We start from the raw sequence: 20084 nt of genomic DNA on the forward strand, positions 1-20084 counted from the left end.
GTGGCCATTGTTGTTCTGAGCATGATTTGATCGAGCTTTTGCGTCGTGTTGATGACACTGTGCGTGAAAATAATAATTTAGAATGAAGTATTTACACTTTCACCCCTATACTTTAAATTTCCTGTCTTTTATATCAAGACATAAAAAGTTAAACATTACTACTAGCCTAATAGAAAGCTTAGCAAAATCATTGAAATATAAGGTAAACACATCTTTAATTTGCAAAAACAGTACAACTTACTAGCATGTAATGTCATTTTCATATCATTCTTACACCAGACACCTATAATGCTAGGCTCTCAACGGCTCATCCTCGTCGTCAGCATTTTGCGCCTCTAACTCATCTCTGTCTCCGGCATTCTCAGCGTTCTGTTCTCGACATACATTTTTTCTCTTTTGGTATTGGGTTAAACACAATAATTTTTGATTAATGGTGTTTTTGTCAACAAAAACACAATCTCTCTCCAAAGTTGGTCCCATGACCTGCTGAACAGATCATCACGTGAAACTAATGTCGTCATTAATTGGTGTTTTTGTTAACAAAAATCCCAACTTTAGTCCTTTTTGATATGTACTAAATAAACACAATAACTAGTGTGTACGGTTAGCTAGGGTTAAAAATCTTTTCTTCTAGGATAATTTCATTTTTTAGCTGCTCTTGTTTTCTTTGCCTTCGAAACCAAAAGAAAAAAAAAAGTATGTCGAGAACAGAATGCTGAGAATTCCGGAGACGGAGATTAGTTGGAGGCGCACTCAAGTTAAAGAGGGAACAATTGAAGGCCAAATTTAAAGATGATTTGCAAAAGCTATACGAGTGATTGATTTGATGCACGTGAGCCTTTCGTTTCAGGGCATAGTAGTTAGGAGGATAGATCGTTTGTTTACTGTTTTTTATCTGTTATGGTTAATGGTTCTTTCGTACGTGACAATTTGATGTACAAGATTCATTATTAAATTTTTATTCACTGTTTTGCCACAAGGAAACTATTCAACGAAATGAATTAATTACCGCCCGGAAACTATTTGTCGCCGCCGCTTTGCGCGGGTACACCACTAGTATGTATGTATGTATGTATGTATGTATATATATATATATATATATATATATATAGTTATAATTTAAGCGTAAATAATATAACTTTAAACTAAACCAAACTAGTAACCTTGATAAGAACTTTAATTGAGAAGAAAGAATATTTAGAGAGAATATGAAAGTTAAATCACTTATGAAAGTGTAACTTTAGGTGTGTTTCATCCTTTACAATGGAGGTGTATTTATACTACAAATTTTACTAACGTATAATTGTACCTAGTTAAAAATGTTGACAAATTTTCCATGCACCAATTATTATGTCATCCACCAATTATTTGGAACACCACCAATTATTTACAACACTCCCCCTTGGATGACATCATTTCAAATTTGGTGTTCAACGTTGATGTAGTGCTTCATTAAATACCTTGCTAAAGAAAACCCACTGGGAAAAAACTTTAGCGAAGGGAAAAAGAGTGCAGTGTGTAGTTGACTCCCCCTTATTTAGACATCTGCCATATTATATTCTATGCACATGTCGCATTCCGATGCCATGGACATGTTTCCTGAAGATTGCAGTAGGAAGTGCCTTCGTAAAAAGGTCTGCTGCATTGTTACTTGATTGAACATATTTGATTTCAACTTGATGGTTCTTTATAAGCTCTTGAGTGTACTCAAAAAACGTTGGAGGTATATGTTTTGTCCTGTCGCTCTTGATATATCCTTCTTTCATTTGAGTGACACATGTTGAGTTATCTTCATAAATTAAAGTTGGGCCTATATCCTTTTTAATTCCACATGAAGTTAAAACTAGTTGTGTCATCGATCTCAACCATGTACATTCTCTACTAGCTTCATTTAGTGCAATTACTTCAGCATGATTTGAGGATGTAGCAACAAGTGTTTGCTTTTGAGAACGTCAGGAAATTGCAGTACCTCCATCATGAATACGTATCTAGTTTGAGATCTAGCTTTATGAGGATCAGACAAATAACCTGCATCTGCATAACCAATCAAGCCTTCTTTTGAATTGTTAGGATAAAATAACCGTAAATCACTAGTTCCTCGAAGGTATCGAAAAATATCTTTGATTCCATTCCAATGTCTTTTTGTTGGGGCTGAACTAAATCTTGCTAGCAAGTTTACAGCGAAAGAAATGTCAGGTCTAGTACAATTGCTAAGATATATAAGAGCTCCAATTGCATTAAGGTATGGTACTTCTGGACCAAGGGCTTCTTCATTTTCTTCGCATGGATAAAATGGATCCTTGTCAATATTTAATGATCTAACAACCATTCGAGTGCTTAAAGGATTGGCATTGTCCATATTGAAACGTCTCAAGACCCTTTCTGTGTAATTTGATTGATGCACAAGTATTCCGTTAGGCATATGCTCAATCTGTAAACCAAGACAATATTTGGTTATTCCAAGATCTTTCATTTCAAATTCTTTCTTTAACAGTTCAATCACTTCAAGGATTTCTTTATTCGTTCCAATGATGTTTAGATCATCAACATAGACTGCTATGATCACATACCCATATGTTGTTTTCTTAATAAATACACATGGACAACTAGTGTTATTTTTATAACCTTTGCTTGTCAAATAATCGCTTAAACGATTGTACCACATTCGTCCAGATTGCTTTAACCCATACAAAGATCTTTGTAATTTTATAGAGTACATTTTTTTGGGTTTTGCACTTAATGCTTCAAGCATTTTAAATCCTTCGGGAATTTTCATATAGATATTACTATCAAGAGATCCATACAAGTAAGCTGTAACAACATCCATAAGACGCATCTCTAAATTTTTAGAGACTGTCAAGCTGATTAAATATCTAAAAGTGGTTGCATCTAAAAGTGGTTGCATCCATTACAGGTGAATAAGTTTCCTCATAATCAATTCCAGGTCTTTGAGAGAAACCTTGAGCAACAAGTCTAGCCTTGTATCTTACAATTTCGTCTTTCTCATTTCTTTTTCGTACGAAGATCCATCTATACCCTAATGATTTAACAACTCCAGGTGTGAGGATAATGGTCCCAAAAACCTTTCTCTTGTTAAGAAAATTTAACTTAACTTGCATAGCTTCCTTCCATTTAGCCCAATCATTTCTTTTTTGACATTCAATGGCAGATTGTGGTTCGGGATCATCATTCATAATATCACATGCAACTAAATAAGAAAATATTGCACTTATATTGTCAGTTTCATTTTGGTCATGTATTCTATTTGTTTGACCATGATTTTGTGCATCATCCTCCTTTCCTGGGGGGATTTGAATAATTTGTGTCTCTACAGGAACACTTTCCTCATGATCAAGTGCATTTTCCGATCCTCTTCTTTTTCTTGGATTCTTATCCTTAGAACCAAATGGCCTTCCACACTTCAGGCGTGTTTTAGACTCTTGAGTGACTTTATCATCAGATTGTCCATGTGGAATTTCAATTCGAGCTGGAACATTGGCAGCTGGTATATATGATTTAGTCTCCCTTTTTGTGTCAGTAAATGCATCAGGCAATTGATTTGCCATTTCTTGGAAATGCATTATCTTTTGAACTTCCATGTCACATTGTTTTGTGCGAGGGTCAAGATATGATAAAGAAGGCTCATACCATGACACATCCTTTTCCAGAATCTTCTTTTCTCTCCCTAATGATGGGAAATTTTCCTCATCAAATTGGCAATCTGCTAGGCGTGCTGTAAAAATATCACATGTTAATGGTTCAAGATATCTTATAATAGAGACTCGTTCATAACCAACATATATTCCCAACCTTCTTTGAGGACCCATTTTTTTCCGTTGAGGTGGTGCAATAGGGACATATACCGCACATCTAAAAATTCTCAAATGGGGTATATTTGGTTCTTGACCAAAAGCAAGTTGTAGTGGAGAATATACATGATATGAACTCGGTCTCATGCGTATCAATGATTTGGCATGTAAGATTGCATGACCCCAAACAGACACAGGAAGGTTTGTCCTCATTATCAATGGTCTAGCTACTAGCTGGAGATGTTTAATCAGTGATTCAGCTAAACCATTTTGTGTATGTACATGAGCAACTGGATGCTCAACAACAATTCCTACAGCCATACAATAGTCATTAAATGCTTGTGAAGTAAATTCACCAGCATTATCAAGTCTCACTCTTTTGATAGTATAATCAGGAAAATGTGCCCTTAATTTAATAATTTGGGCAAGAAACTTTGCAAATGTCATATTACGAGTTGATAATAGGCAAACATGAGACCATTTGTTGGATGCATCTATTAAGACCATAAAGTATCTAAATGGTCCAGATGGTGGGTGAATCGGTCCACATATATCACCTTGAATTCTTTATAGAAATCTAGGTGACTCCCTTTCAACTTTCATTGGAGAATGTTTTATAATTAACTTTCCAAGGGAACAAGATGCACATGGTTTTATGTTGTTGGATTGAGGGAACTTTTGGTCCTTCAATGGATGCCCATGCGTATTTTCAATTATACTTCGCATCATTGTTAATCCTGGGTGGCCCAACCTATCATGCCATAAATTGAATGTCCCAGGATCACAATGTTTTCCTTTGATTACCATATTTGATTCAATCATATGTATATATGTATAATGCAAGCCAGAATCAAGTGTTGGTAATTTTTCAAGCACATGGTTTTTGTCTATAATATACATATATTTCTTATTTTCAATGGTCACAGTTTTTGTGTCATATCCTTTGAAATATATGTCATTGAAACTCAGAAAGTTTCTATTAGACTTTGGAGAAAATAAGACATTTTCTACACAAAAGCTTGTACCATTTGGCAATATAAAATAGGCTTTCCCAGTTCCCTCTATCAAGTCTGCAGGACCTGATATTGTATGTATGACCGTTTTTGTTGGTACTAATTTTGAAAAATATTTCTTTGATTTCAGAATAGTAAGCGTACTACCACTATCTGCTATACAAAGATCTCCAACCTTTTCTTGGTGTTGTGCTCCAGTTGGACTCATATTAAACTTGATTAACAAAGATGTGATTTCCACTTGTTAAATAACCTTGATTTGAGCTTTCGTGCTGATAACATGTTATAATTTAAGCGTAAATAATATAACTTTAAACTAAACCAAACTAGTAACCTTGATAAGAACTTTAATCGAGAAGAAATAATATTTAGAGAGAATATGAAAGTTATATCACTTATGAAAGTGTAACTTTAGGTGTGTTTCATCCTTTACAATGGAGGTGTATTTATACTACAAATTTTACTAACATATAATTGTAACTAGTTAAAAATATTGACAAATTTTCCATGCACCAATTATTATGTCATCCACCAATTATTTGGAACACCACCAATTATTTACATATATATATATATATATATATATATATATATATATATATATATATATATATATACACACACACACACACACGTTAATTAAGAAAGAAGAGATGAGAGAATGTCTGTACGGTTAGCTTGGGTTAAAAATCTTTTCTTCTAGGTTAATTTCATTCTTTAGCTGCTCTTGTTTTCTTTTTGGTTCGATACCAAAAGAAAAAAATGTATGTCGAGAACAGAATGTTGAGAATGTCGGAGGCGGAGATGAGTTGGAGGCGCAGAATGCCGATGACGGGGATGAGCCTTTGCAAGCCTTGCATTATAGGTGTCTGGTGTAAGAATAATATGAAAGTGACGTTACATGCTGGTAAGTTGTACTGTTTTATTCTTACCACACATACACACTCACAAAAGACATGAATTTTGTTCCAAGTGGAAGTGGAAAGTCAACTGTAATAAGTTTATGCAAAGATTATTTGATTGTGACATCTGCATATAGATGGTTGTAAACTTTAAACAATTGAGTAGAAGAAAAATGCTACAAATAAGGAGATTGAAGTGGCTAATATTGTGATTGTGCTTGCTTTGGACTTCATCAAGAAGTTGCCTCGAGCAAGTAAAATGTCCGAGTTAATCTCATTATAATCATTTTAGTAAAAGCAGTAACATCATCAATTCATCATTAATGGTGTTTTGTTCAGAGGCTTACAATGGTAGATGAAAAGGGGAGTCGATTATTGGTTGGGCAGAAAAAAAAAGAATAGCAACAAGGGCTTTCTGATAGCTTCTTCCCTTCCAATTAAAAACCTCGTGTTTTGGACTTGTAGTTTAATTTTTTAAAATTTTTTTTCATTATTGTTTTAATCAAACTATGTAAAAAGTGTTGTTTGCTCAATCCAAAGTAAGGTTGTTAGTTTTTAACAATTAATTCATACTCAAGTTTTCTGTAATATTAAATAAATATATTTGAACATAAACAGAAACAGGAAACCCCTTAGCATATCGAATCCCTCAAACAATCTTGAGGTTTTGGTTTGATCTTGACGGGTTTACCAAGCTTAGATTTATCTTCCATTTTTGCAATATGGCGAGCCTTGTCAGAAACAGAAACAGGAAACCCCTTAGCATCATCCCATGATTCCAAAATTACCCCTGACCCCACACAAAGCTCTTGTTGATAAAAAGCTGCAAATTGGCCAGCTGCGAGACCCTGATCATCTTCAGGTAATTGGACAGTGCCAATACCATCTTTTTCTTCTATATGCAAACTACAATCATAAAAAAGTGGGCCATGCCGAACCTGTCAAAAACACATGTAAATGTATATTAAGTTTGTTATTAAGTGAAAAATTTAAGTCATGTAATGTTTATGTTTACCTTGCATCTTAAATGGTTTAAGTTGTGAGGAGGAGATCCGCTGATCCATCTAAAGGATCCAACAAGAAATGATCGTCTTCTTTTATCAACCGAATAATAATTTCTTGATACAAAAACCACATTATTTTTTACATCTTTCTCAACAACATACCTGCATGGAAACATAACATGTATTTTTTTTTATAAATAAATAAATCTTTAAAGATTTTTATATAATAATAATAATAATAAAAGGTTTACCATGGTCCTCCTGCAAGACCCAAACCTTGGCGTTGACCAATTGTGTAAAACCAGAAGCCTCTGTGGACTCCTAAAAAATCACCTGTTTCAGCTTCTAATAGTATACCTTCTTTTTCACCAATATGTCTTCCAACAAATTCACTGAACCTAATCTGTATAATAATTACTTAAATTTCCTGATAATTTGATAGGTTTATATATATATATATAATTACTTAAATTTCCTGATAATTTGATAGGTTTATATATATATATATATATATATATATATATATATATATATATATATATATATATATATATATATATATCATCCTCAAAATTGGGATTTTTGTTAACAAACATAACATAAACATACCTTCCCAAGAAAGCATATTCCCTGTGAATCCCTTCTTTCTTGGTTAGGCAAATCAAATTTTCGGGCAAGTCTTCGGACTTCATCCTGATAATTTGATAGGTTTAAATAGTAAATTCATAAATTGTGTTTTGTTTTTCATAAAGCAAACTTACTTACTTTTGGAATACATCCAAGAGGAAGCACTAGTCTTTTAAGCTGAGCTTGTGAGAGATATGAAAGAAAGTATGTTTGATCCTTCACCTGAAATTCTAACATGTATCCCTCAATGACAGGTGTTAGTAAGTTGGTAATGAAAATAAGTAAAGCATATCTTTACCATATCCTTTGACAGCTGAAGAAATGAAAGCTCATTGGATTCATCTGTAAGGGGGTGAATAACTTTTGCATAATGTCCAGAAGCAACAAACTCAAAATCCATGTTACTGATGGCATCCATGAACGCACCTATAGATATAAAATAAAAATGAAATTAATGACAAATGAGAACAATAAAAGATGAAAGCAAGCAATATGATTACGCACCAAATTTGATTCTTGTATTGCAAAGAACATCAGGGTTAGGTGTACGCCCACATTTATACTCATCAATAAGGTAAGAAACCTGCAACATTGTAACTTGTAAGCAATTAGTTCCACTGTTGATGATGAATGTGAGAAAATGCATCAAGAGGGGTGTGACTAACCACTTTGTCCCAATATTCATCTGTCAGATGTACAACTTCCAGTGCTACATCAACCTGAAGAAAAAAGAAAAAAAAAAAAAAAAAACAATGTTGATATATTTCCTTCAATACTAATCAAACTTGGAAGAAACAAAGAAAAAAAATCACATAATCAGGGATTTGAGTGATAGAATCGAGAAGTTAATTTGTTAAAACAAAGCAGGGAAGTGTTTTTGAGCCTTCAAATCCAGTTAAGCACTAACGGAAATCTGAAGATAAAATGAGATGGATAATATGAAGGTGAAGAAAGCAACCTGACTGCAAACAGCTTTTGCGTACTTCAAATCCTCTTCCCACGGACATTCAGACCAAAAGTTCTCGAAATCTTCCTACGAACGAATTCAGTACCAGAACTAGCTAAGGAATTATAGGTTTCAAGCTTCAAAATGCTCAAAGACAAAGAGAAAAGTAAAAGTAAAATAAAAAACCAATAAGAGAGGAGATTTTTGTTCATTTCAATAATATCAACCACCACAAAAAACGATGTTAAATTCTTGAATTGGAGCAGATGTATCATCCGACAAGAGATGAGCAGATTTGCAAAAACTTACAATTTGAATTTTTTGATAACCAACAAAATTAAGTTTATATTCGAAACCAGACATTGTGGGCATAAACCTAAATGATTTTATTCGTATAAGCAATGTAATGTGCAATCAAAAGAAAAGCATACGCACTTGGAACCAGATTTTAAGGTAGAAAGCGGTGCAGGAGTGTCCGGCTGCGTGGAGGAGGCGAAGTGCGACACTGCTATCAACGCCACCACTGAGAAGAACCGCAATTTTGAGAGGGCGCTTGCTATTCGGCATTGAGCAAGACAAGTAACTGTTGTCCAAATCAAAATCAGAAGTCGCGTCGTTCAAAATTTGGGGAACTGTTGTAGATGATAGAGAACGAGGTGTGTTGATGGATAAGATCGTTCTAGCAGCTCGAGGGTAGCTTTGTCGAATTGTTAACCGCGTTAACCGCAGGGGTTTGTGAAGCGAGTGTGAGACGAAAGCCTTGAGGGGTAAAGAGTACAGCTTGGTGGTGGGGTGAAACAGAGCAGCCATTGTTGTTCTGAGCATCATTTCATCGAGCTTTTGCGCCGTCTTGGATGACACTGTGCGTGAAAATAATAATTTAGAATGAAGTATTTACACTTTCACCCCTATACTTTAAATTTCTTGTCACTTTTACATTAAGACATAAACAGTTAAACACTAAACACTACTACTAGCCCAAGCCCATACTCTACTTCTTCATCTTTTCTTGTATGAAATCAACTCAGTTGCTTAATTTAATGTAACCGCAAACCAGGTTTAATGGAACTTTTTCATTTAAAACCTTATTACAAAGTTTTCAAGAAATAATGATACATTTTAAATCAACTAGAGATATTATGCTACTTTTGAACTGTAACCCTTTTATTCTTATTTTTAAATTTATTATATGCTTTTTATCCAATAATACACATAATCATTTATCATTAACAAAATAGTTGTATGTAGTATATATTTTCCCCGTAAGAGTATGGATGTCCGACAAGATTAAACAAAAGTTAAAGATGCACTATCAAATATTAATTTTCAAAAATAGTAAACAACAAAGCAAACACACATTTTAGGAACACACCTATACGACTTATACTAATAATGACCCACAACAACTAACAACTATAGGATGTTATAATCATACCATATTTTTTTCTTAAATATATTGAATCGTTTGCAAACACACATTTGATTGCAAACCAAGTTATGATTCATCATATATCTTTTTAACTTGTTTATGGTTAATGATGTATGTTGGCGTTATGTTTCCTTTATAATTCTGCTATCTTTTATTGTTGAGCTTTAAAAATATCTATGAGATTAACTTAATTCCACACCATAATCTCTTTATCATTAATTTCTTCTCTCAACAATTTATATTAGAACCATAATGATTGTTTTTTAATTTTTCTTTAAAAATCCATAATCTTTTCTAAAGAAAAACTCTAATTTAAAAGACTTTCTATACCACTTTGCTCATCTTTTTCAAAACAAGAAAAATGGCACAACTTTACTCCTTTAGTCTAAATATTGTCAATTTTGAGACAAAAATTGCACTAGATGTACATATTTTTATTTTTATTGATCTTAAATTTTTAATGCTATTATTACTTTAAACTAAATGTACATATTTTTATTTTCATAACTTAAAACCACTTACCTATAGAATTATATTTCATAGCTAATTCTATAAAAATATAGAAGTTTATAATTAACTGTAATTCTATAGCAAAATAGCTATAGATTTGTATTACTAGGAATGGCAACGGGGCGGGTTCGGGGCGAGGCAGGGTTTCCCAAACCCGAACCCGATTTCTAAAGGTGTACCCGACACCGACCCAATACCCGACGGGTTTCTTATCGGGGCGCCCCGTCGGGACTAAAACTTTCCCCAAACCCGGCCCGAAACCCGAAACCCGATAACGGCCCGAAAACCCGACCCTAAAACATATTACAAATCAGAAACCAATTGTTCAACTCAAACCAATGTCATATCAGACTCAACAGACAACAAATAGACAACAAATAAGTTCATTGAAATCAACTAATATATGTATTTGAATATCACAAAACAGATTCATCAGACAACAAATAATTTCATTTGAAAAGAAATCAACTAATATATGCATTTGAAAATCACAAAACAGATTCATCGGTACAAATCAGCATTATCCAAAACTTCGGGAATCGGGTTTCCCCGTCGGGTTCGGATTTTTTTGCCATCCCTACTGATGGAAGACTAACTGTAACACATTCGGTCATTCTCTCGCATCACGCTTCGTTCAAGGCTTCCAGCAGCCGACTCATTCTTTCAAATCGACAAAATCAAAAAATTTCAGCTATGGTCCGATGAATAAGAAGTCGACTAATCGAGTACACCATCGTTGACTTACTAATCGATTACACCATTGTGGCATCGTCGATCAATAACAAGCGATCGCAACCAGCCGACCATCCTCCAGCAAGCAGCGTCCTGAAGCTTTTTCCGTTTCATCGAAGTCTGAAATCGTTGCCTCGTCCAGCAACCATCACCATTCAACCCTCGCAGGCTCGCATCCTCTCGTTGACGGCAATCCAGATAAGAATAATGAGCATCTCGAATCCAGTGACCAGTTGCGTCTTTATGATGAATTGATTTTGGATTTCAAATATGATTGATGAATTGGTTGTGGATAATGCTGATTTGTACCGATGAATCTGTTTTGTGATTTTCAAATGCATATATTAGTTGATTTCTTTTCAAATGAAATTATTTGTTGTCTGATGAATCTGTTTTGTGATATTCAAATACATATATTAGTTGATTTCTTTTCAAATGAACTTATTTGTTGTCTATTTGTTGTCTGTTGAGTCTGATATGACATTGGTTTAAGTTGAACAATTGGTTTCTGATTTGTAATATGTTTTAGGGTCGGGTTTTCGGGCCGTTATCGGGTTTCGGGTTTCGGGCCGGGTTCGGGGAAAGTTTCAGTCCCGACGGGGCGCCACGATAAGAAACCTGTTGGGTATCGGGTCGGGGTCGGGTACACCTTTAGAAATCGGGTTCGGGTTTGGGAAATTCTGCCCCGCCCCGTTGCCATTCCTATCCATCAGGGGCAGAAGTGTAATATTATATATATATATATATATATATATATATATATATATATATATATATTTTCGGGGCGGGGCGGGTCGGGGCAGGCACTCCCCACTCCCTGACCCGAACCCGAAAAAAATACCCTATAAGGACCCGATACCCGGCCCGATACCCGATAAGAACGACCCGACCCGGCCCGAAAACTTCGGGAATCGGGTTTCCCCTTCGGGTTCGGATTTTTTTGCCATCCCTATGTATTACTGACATTAGTACAGTTAACCAACCTTAAAGGCAATAAGATAAATAGAGTGTTGTATATGTTTCTTTAAAGATTTGAAAAAACAAATCAAACTTCCAAGGCCTTAACGTTGATATGATAGGCCGACATAAACATTCAAGCTGAAAACGAGAATAAGGTTCTGCAGATCGAGACCATAAAACTAGTTTCCATTTTATCTGGCAAAATAATAGAACAATTAGCTAACCAATTATTACGTTGGTAAATCACAAACCCATGGGATTTCTACACAATATGTGATTTTGTTAACACATTACGTTTGGTGTCGTTACCCGTGAGAACGATATCATCAACATATACCATGAAAAAGCACAAGATTTTATCACGATTGTAGATAAAGAGAGAGGCATCAGCTTGTGATTTGCGAAAACCACAAGTGAGAAGGAAAGATGTTAATTCTATGTACCATGCCCGTGGTGCTTGTTTCAAGCCATAGAGGGATTTTCGTAGTTTGCAGATATGATTGGGAAATTGAGGATGAATGAAACCCGGTGGTTGAGTCATGAAGACTTCTTCATGAAGTGTCCCATGAAGAAATGCATTGTTGACAACAAGTTGACGTAGGGTCCAATTGTGGGAAAGAGCTAGAGATAGAATGACACAAATAGTTACGGGTTTGGCAACGGGGCTGAAAGTGTCAAAGTAATCTCTGCCATGCTGTTGTAGAAAGCCTTTGGCAACCAAGCGGGCTTTATATTTGGATATGGTGCCATCCAGATTGCGTTTCACCCAAAAGACCCACTTACACCCGATTGGATTTTGTTTGCCACGTGGAACTAACTCCCAAGTTCCATTTTGCATAAGAGCATTAAACTCCTGGTCCATCGCTTGCCGCCACTTTGGATCTTTGAGAGCTTGGGTATGTGTATGAGGTTCAATGGTAGCGGGAATGGGATGAAGGGTTGTGGTGTTAATGAAGGAGTTATTAAAGTATTTAGGATTTTTCTTTCTGTTACGTACGGGCTGAGGAGAGGAAGGAGGTGAGTGATCTGGTGTCAGTGGTGAATCAGCAAGAGGTGAGATAGGTGATTCAATGGGAGAGACATCAGAAAGGGAAAATGAGTGGAAATTGGTGTGGCTGGAGTGGAAATTGGTCTGGTGTTGCGTCTGGAGTAGGTGAGACGACAGGTGGCAGGAGATGCAGGGTGTGTTGAAGAATAGATAGGAGGAGAAGAGTTGTTGGCCAAAGGAGAGGCTATGTTTGTAGTATGGGAGTTTGATGGAGGATGACTGTCTATCGAAGGAGCCAGATGAGGAGGGAGTATGGTGGAATTGTGATCAGTAGTAGTTGAAGGTGAAAGGGGAGGAGGTTGCGGTGGAGGGGAGGACATAAGAAAGTCATCAGGTGTGGGTAAGGGTATATTGGAGGTTGAGAGTGAAGGGAACTGAGTGTCAACAAACTGAACGTGGCGTGAGTGATACAATCGCTGGGTAGTAGGATCATAACACTTGTAGGCTGATTTTGAGGTAGAATATTCAAGGAAGAGGCAAGGAATGGATCTATGTTGGAGTTTGGAGGTGGTATAAGGTCTCAGCCATGGATAACACAAACAGCCAAAAGGTTTAAGTTTGTTGTAGTTTGGAGATTGACCAAATAATTGTTCATAAGGAGTGTGGTTATTGAGAATAGGTGTGGGAAGCCTATTGATTAGGTATATTGCCGTTTCAAAGGCGTGAGACCAAAAGTTTAAGGGAAGTTTAGCATAATGAAGAAGAGCTAAACCCGTTTCAACTATGTGTCTGTGCCGTCGTTCAGCTATACCATTCTGCTCAGGTGTATGAGGAGGAGTGGTGTAGTGAGAAATACCATGTGTTTTTAAGAAGGGTGAGAGGCCTATGTATTCGCCGCCATTATCAGTAAAGATTGCTACAATGGGTGTTTGGAAAAACTTCTCAACCAAGAGTCTGAACTGACGAAATATGATGGCTACATGGATAGAACCACACATATTTGGAGAAATAGTGTGGGAAGCCTATTGATTAGGTATATTGCCGTTTCAAAGGCGTGAGACCAAAAGTTTAAGGGAAGTTTAGCATAATGAAGAAGAGCTAAACCCGTTTCAACTATGTGTCTGTGCCGTCGTTCAGCTATACCATTCTGCTCAAGTGTATGAGGAGGAGTGGTGTAGTGAGAAATACCATATGTTTTTAAGAAGGGTGAGAGGCCTATGTATTCGCCGCCATTATCAGTAAAAACTTCTCAACCAAGAGTCTGAACTGACGAAATATGATGGCTACATGGATAGAACCACACATATTTGGAGAAATAGTCCACGAAAATGACATAATAGGTGAAACGGTCAATGGAGTTTTGGACAGGTCCCCACACATCAGAGTATATCAATTGTAATGGTTTTGTAACGATAAATGAGTTGGAGCCAAAAGGCCATTTATGACTTTTATTAATTGAACAGGATGAACAATGCATATCAGAAAGTTTAGAGCTAAGGCCTAATTTTGAAAGGATTCCCTTGAGAACTCTGGTAGAAAGGTGACCGAAGGTATGATGCCAGTGGAGTGGTGAAGCTTTGATGGTGAGGTTGAGTTGTAGATTGGATGGTAGTGTGGCATGATAGACATCTTCATGGTTCTCCCCCCGCATGAGACACGCCCCCGTGCGAAGATCCTTCACAACAAAATAAGAAGGAAAAAAACCGACAATCACGAGTCATGTGACCTGGGATGTTACAGAATTGACAAAAAAGGTTGTTTTTGTTTGGGCGACTACCTCCAGATCCTGGGGAAGACCATTGGTTACGTTTGGTTGGGCTGCGTTGCTGATTGGAAAAACGATTGTTAGGGCCACGTTGGGATCTGTTTGATTGTCGTGAAGTGTAATCAACAGTGGTTATCACCGGGTCAGAGGAGGCAGTGTGTTCCTTAAGGGCTCGCTCAAAGTCACTTAGTTTGTCAAACAATTCATAGTAGGAGAGTGGTGTTTCACGCACTTTGATAGCAGCTACAATGGTTCCATATTCATCACCAAGTTGTGACAAAATATGCACCAATAGGTCTTCTTCTGTGATAGGGCTTTGGGCGAGTGCCAAGTCATCAGCAATGGCGCGCATATCCTGAAGGTATTCAGCGATTGAACGGGTGCCTTTTGGGTTTTTGACAAGCTTAGACTTGAGAGAGATGACACGAGATCTAGAGGCACTAGCAAAACTAGCATTGAGTCGTTCCCATGCTTCCCGGGAGGTAGTAGATGATGAAATTAGGGGTTGGATGGAATCAGAACAGCAGCCAAGAATAGCACTGATGATTGTTTGATCCTGGCGATACAAGGAGATGTATTCTGGGTTTGGTTTAGGACCATCTTTTTCTTCAAGAAATCGCTTTGGAGGATTTTGATTGCCAGTGATAAACTGGTCAAGTTCAAGCCCAATTAGGGCAGATTCAACTTGACGACGCCAGACTGGGAAGTTGTTGGCGTTCAGCTTAATTGGGAAGTGTGTTGCAGCAGTAACTTGTATTGTTTTTGAACCCATTGAAATAGTTGGGAAAGAAGAAGAAGTAGAAGATAGGATCGGCTCTTTAGAGCAATTGAAGCTCTGATACCATATAAGGTATTAGGGTTCCTGTGAACAGCTAACTGTATGTATTTTTCATTATACAAAACAATGTACAGAGGAGGCTTATATAGCCTGAATATACAATTGTCTAGGAGCTAATTTAGGATCTAAATTTGGTACATATTTGATGAGGGATTTACAGTTGTCATACTAAAGATAATGATAAATTAAATCTTTTAGATTTAATTATCCTTGGGTCGTAATAAACAGAAGGGCAAAAACCTTACCGAGAGCTGTTGTCGACGAATTTGAGGGAGCTAGAGGACGGCGCTTCTGGCGGCTTCTCTTGGAGGAGGCGGTGGCCGGCTAGTGGAGAAGGGACTGGCGGAGTGTTGCAGATAGGAGATGCAGTCGGAGGGAGCAAGGAGGTATCGTGTGAAGTAAGAAGATAGAGAGGAAAAACGGGAGCTAGAATAGTATGGTAAAATTGGGCCGAATGAATGAATCTAGGTTTAAATTTGTTTCATTGTGTAAAAAGGTTAATTTTTTGAAGGGAAAACTCAGAAAAACCTTATATATTATACCTCAATGCATAAAAAAACCCCTATATAATTTTTGTGCACATATTAACCTCTTTCTGACCAAGATTGTTTTTGACCGGTTAGCCTTAAAGCAACCGGTAAAATGGTAAAATGGCTGATGTGGCTTATATCAGATGACATGGCCTTAAATAGATTATGTGTCCAGGTTAAATTGGGTGTGTCTCGTTCTCCTTCTCCAAAAGCTGCAATCTCATTCTTCTGCTTCTTTTTTTAAATTTTGCCTCGTTGACATGCCGTTTACTATCAGATATCGCGTCGTTCGCTCTATAGTTATCACTCGTTGTCCTTCTCGGTCTTGTTGCCATTGGATCTTCTGCACTTCTCGCTACTTCAGGCCTCGTTGTAGCTATGTAGGCAGATAATTGCTAAGGCACATTCTTACACGGTAGTTTCACATGTTGTTAGACAAATTGTATCTTATTAATTATAAATCATATCATAATCGTTTGTTTGTTCATCAACAGGGGATTGGAATTTTGATTATTTCAGTTTTCTATTTTCGTTAGGATAGTACAGAATCCATCATGTACTTCCTTAATTCCCCTGTATCTTTCAATTCACAAACTTGATTCTCTACATATGATTTTTTTGAACCAGAAGGGTAAGCTAAACACTAATAATGGAGAAGCTTTAATTTTCAGTTGTAATAATGGCAAAGTGCCTGGTGATGTTTCCCTTTTGCAAAACTTGCTTATCTTTTGAAGCCAAATTGTAAGAAATTAGGATTTTGCTAGTGCAGAGTCTAGATTCAAAATCAATAGAGTAATGCCCCATTTATTTGCAAATAAGCTAAAGCATGGTATTTAAAATATTCAGAACATAATACTTAAGTTCTTATTTTCTTAGAGACACAAGAAGTGATTAAACCAACACTCACAGCTTATTAAATGTAATACTTTTATATTTTATGCAGCTAATTTGGAAGATCAATTTCATATGGTTGATGGCGGGATAGCAACTGATGTGCCTATTATTCGTACAAAGCTCAAACCAAGAAAGCCATCTGAAAGGATTATTAAGATCAAGCTCCGAAACCTAGTTTTTTATAAGGATGGAGGTGGATCTAAACAGGACAAACCTGTTAATTTAGAACAGTATATTTATATATTTATGAACTGGAATGGGACAAAACTCTAGCCATTTGTGATGTTTTTTTTGATACTTGGAACTTAGTATTCCTAGCCTTTTGTAATGTATGTCCTCTTTTAACATGTTTATATTCTTGCTATGTTGTTAATGGAGTGGTATAACTGTTCTATTTGTTGCATTGTGTATTCTTGTCCCATTTTTTGTTTATCACACCAAGGGCAAAATAGTCAAATGCACGTAATCTAGTATTCCCGTTTTTTGTTTTGCATTGTGTATTCTGTCCCATTTTCTGGTATGCTAAAGACCCAAACCAAGAGAAAAATGGTCATCTCCTTTCTGTTTTTATTTTCCACATCAGGGGCAATATGGGAATTTTTTATGTTTTTATTTTTCTTTTCTGTGAACCGATTCTGTTTGCACTTGGGCAAAATCCTCAAATTGTACTCAAGTTTTTGTTTGTAGGTAGCATCATATCAGAGTTGTACATACCAAAAAAGATAAAAACTCCATACATGTGGTGACAAAAGAAAGTGACAATTACACTTAAAAATCAATTTAATTTGCATCAGATCTTATACCAATATGTTTTAAAATACATGTAGTGTAATTTTTCATCTTTTAAGTTAATTGTTGTTTAATTCATTAATTGATACATCAGTTCATCTTTCCAGACCTATAATGAGAACAAAGTGACAACTATACCCTTGAAAAATCCATAAACAAGACTTCATGGTCCAGGTCTGATGTTTGAAGTATTAGCATATATGGGTTCTAAACTTCATGGTTTCTGCTCCTTTGCTTTTGGTAGTTGCTGCTGCTTTGTCTCTTTTCGGTTGATTTTCCATATTTTGGAGTTGACGATTTTCCATATAGGTAATTGAAGGAATTGTAGACTAGGAGTTTAGGAATATGTAATATATAATTAGTTGAATCGATTGGAAGCATTAATCGAAGCATTAGAACCTAAATCGAAGGGTCTGATCGTCATTTTTTAGTCGACACTAGTTTACCCGCCAATCTCCAAGTCGGCGATCCAAACTCCAAACTGGCCATCCCAAACGCCAAATTGGCGACCACAATTACGAATTGGACCTAGTCCGATCGGTACAAACACGTTCTAATAATCAATTTTGCCAGGGATCGTGAAGTCGGCGATATTGTTCTAATTGTCGATTGCATGTTCTTGAAGAAGGAGATTAGGAAGAGACGTAAGCCGCGTTGGATATTGTTAACCGGTTAACTATCAAAACCTGATGAAAGAAATAAGTTAGGCGGTCTCAAAAATAAAAGTGGTTTAAATGGACCTAAAAATATTAGAATGTTTTTTTTAAGCATGGACGTATAATAGATAGGTTTTTTTGTGGTTTCCCTTTTTTGAAGTCTAAAAAATGCAAACAAATAGGGGAGCATTTGGACTGGTGAACCGAACCGGACCGTTGTTTTGGACCCCCGGGCTGGTTTTCGGTTCTAGAAATCCATCAAAACCAGTCCTGTTTTTTTCCCGGTCCGGTCCGGTTTTTACCGGGTTGGACCTGGTTTAAAAAAAAATTGTAATCTGTGAAACTTTTTAAACAACCATAACTCATTCGTTTTAAGCCGGATTGACACACGGTTCTTTCCAAAGTTTAATTTACAGTTTCTAGATGAATTTAGACTATAATTTTGTTGATTTTGGTATTATATTCAACGAGTTAAAGTCTTTCAAAGTTGGGCTATCAAAGCTGAAAATTTTCAGCTTTTCAGCAACATTTTCAAAAATTTGTAATCTGTGAAAAATTTTAAACAACCATAACTCATTTGTTTTAAGTCGATTTGATACGCGGTTTTTTCCAATGTTTAATTTACAGTTTGTAGATGAATTTAAACTGTAATTTTGTTGATTTTGGTATTATATTCAATGAGTTACAATCTTTCAAAGTTGAGCTATCAAAGTTGAAAATTTTCAGCTTTTCAGCAAGATTTTTAAAATTTTGTAATTTGTGAAGTTTTTTAAACAACCATAACTCATTCGTTTTAAGTCGGATTGACCTGCGGTTTTCTCCAACATTTAGTTTACAGTTTGTAGATGAATGTAGACTATATTTTTGTTGATTTTCGTATTATATTCCGTGAGTTACAATCCTTCAAAGTTGAGCTACGAAATCTGAAATATTTCAGCTTTTTAGCTATTATTTTAGACTATAATTCTGAATTTTATGTATCTTGATAAATCACATCAAAAGGAATCACGGAGTACCGGAAAATTATGACTTTGAAATTGTAACCGAAATGGTGAAGTTCTTTGAAAAATTTAAGACAAAAACAGAGTTTGTTTCGGCTACATCAAAACCTTTGGTAAATCTTTTTATCTGGGAAGTCTTAGATGTGGACATACATCTAAGAAAGTGGTCAACCACACCAATGTTTCTCGAAATGGTAAAAGACATGAAGACGGAATTAAAGTTGTACCGTATCAAACCAATGTTTACAAGTTGTACTCTATGCAATTAAAGTTGTACCGGTCCAAACGGGTCCAAGAACCGGAAAACCCGAACCTGGACCCGGACACGGACACAGACACGGACACGACTCATCCGGCCCGGTCCACGATCCACAATATTCTCCATAACCGGTCCGGTCCAAATGCTCATCCCTACAAACAAATATTTTTAAAATAGTTAAGAATTGTTCGACGACAAATCTATTGTAACAAAACAATAAAATTGATAAAACTTTGAGTGCGTGAGAACGGGGAATGTAAAGATAACCAAAGCCGAAGTTGTTTCCAAAAAAACATATGGCAATAAAGAGATAAAATGCATGTTCATCATACTTGATCTTTTTCATATTCGCCCAAGACAATAAAAATCGGTGCTTAAAAAAAATTGGACCAAAACTGACAAAAACAAAAAAAAAAAATCAAAAGTGGACCA

At 36.1% G+C, this 20084-nt stretch overlaps 1 protein-coding gene and 1 pseudogene across 1 annotated transcript; both read right to left on the reverse strand.

The window, feature by feature from the left end:
* LOC145121030 (uncharacterized) overlaps nt 1-23 on the reverse strand; it is a 4305-nt pseudogene extending 4282 nt beyond the window's left edge.
* Nucleotides 24-6269: 6246 nt separating this feature from the next.
* On the reverse strand, nt 6270-15964 carry LOC145119324 (uncharacterized). The gene is made up of 11 exons (XM_079054963.1): nt 15769-15964; nt 8737-9161; nt 8314-8388; nt 8021-8074; nt 7860-7938; nt 7654-7781; nt 7494-7577; nt 7338-7421; nt 6980-7131; nt 6740-6890; nt 6270-6662 (listed from the first exon to the last, which is right to left on the reverse strand). Exons 2-11 carry the CDS (start codon nt 9127-9129, stop codon nt 6357-6359), a joined length of 1506 nt encoding a protein of 501 aa, XP_078911089.1. The 5' UTR covers nt 9130-9161; nt 15769-15964; the 3' UTR covers nt 6270-6356.
* Nucleotides 15965-20084: the final 4120 nt, after the last annotated feature.

This window comes from Lactuca virosa, chromosome 6 (genome assembly GCF_052849685.1).
Source record: "Lactuca virosa cultivar CGN04683 chromosome 6, Lactuca_virosa_CGN04683_v6, whole genome shotgun sequence".
In the NCBI taxonomy this organism is placed as follows: domain Eukaryota; kingdom Viridiplantae; phylum Streptophyta; class Magnoliopsida; order Asterales; family Asteraceae; genus Lactuca; species Lactuca virosa.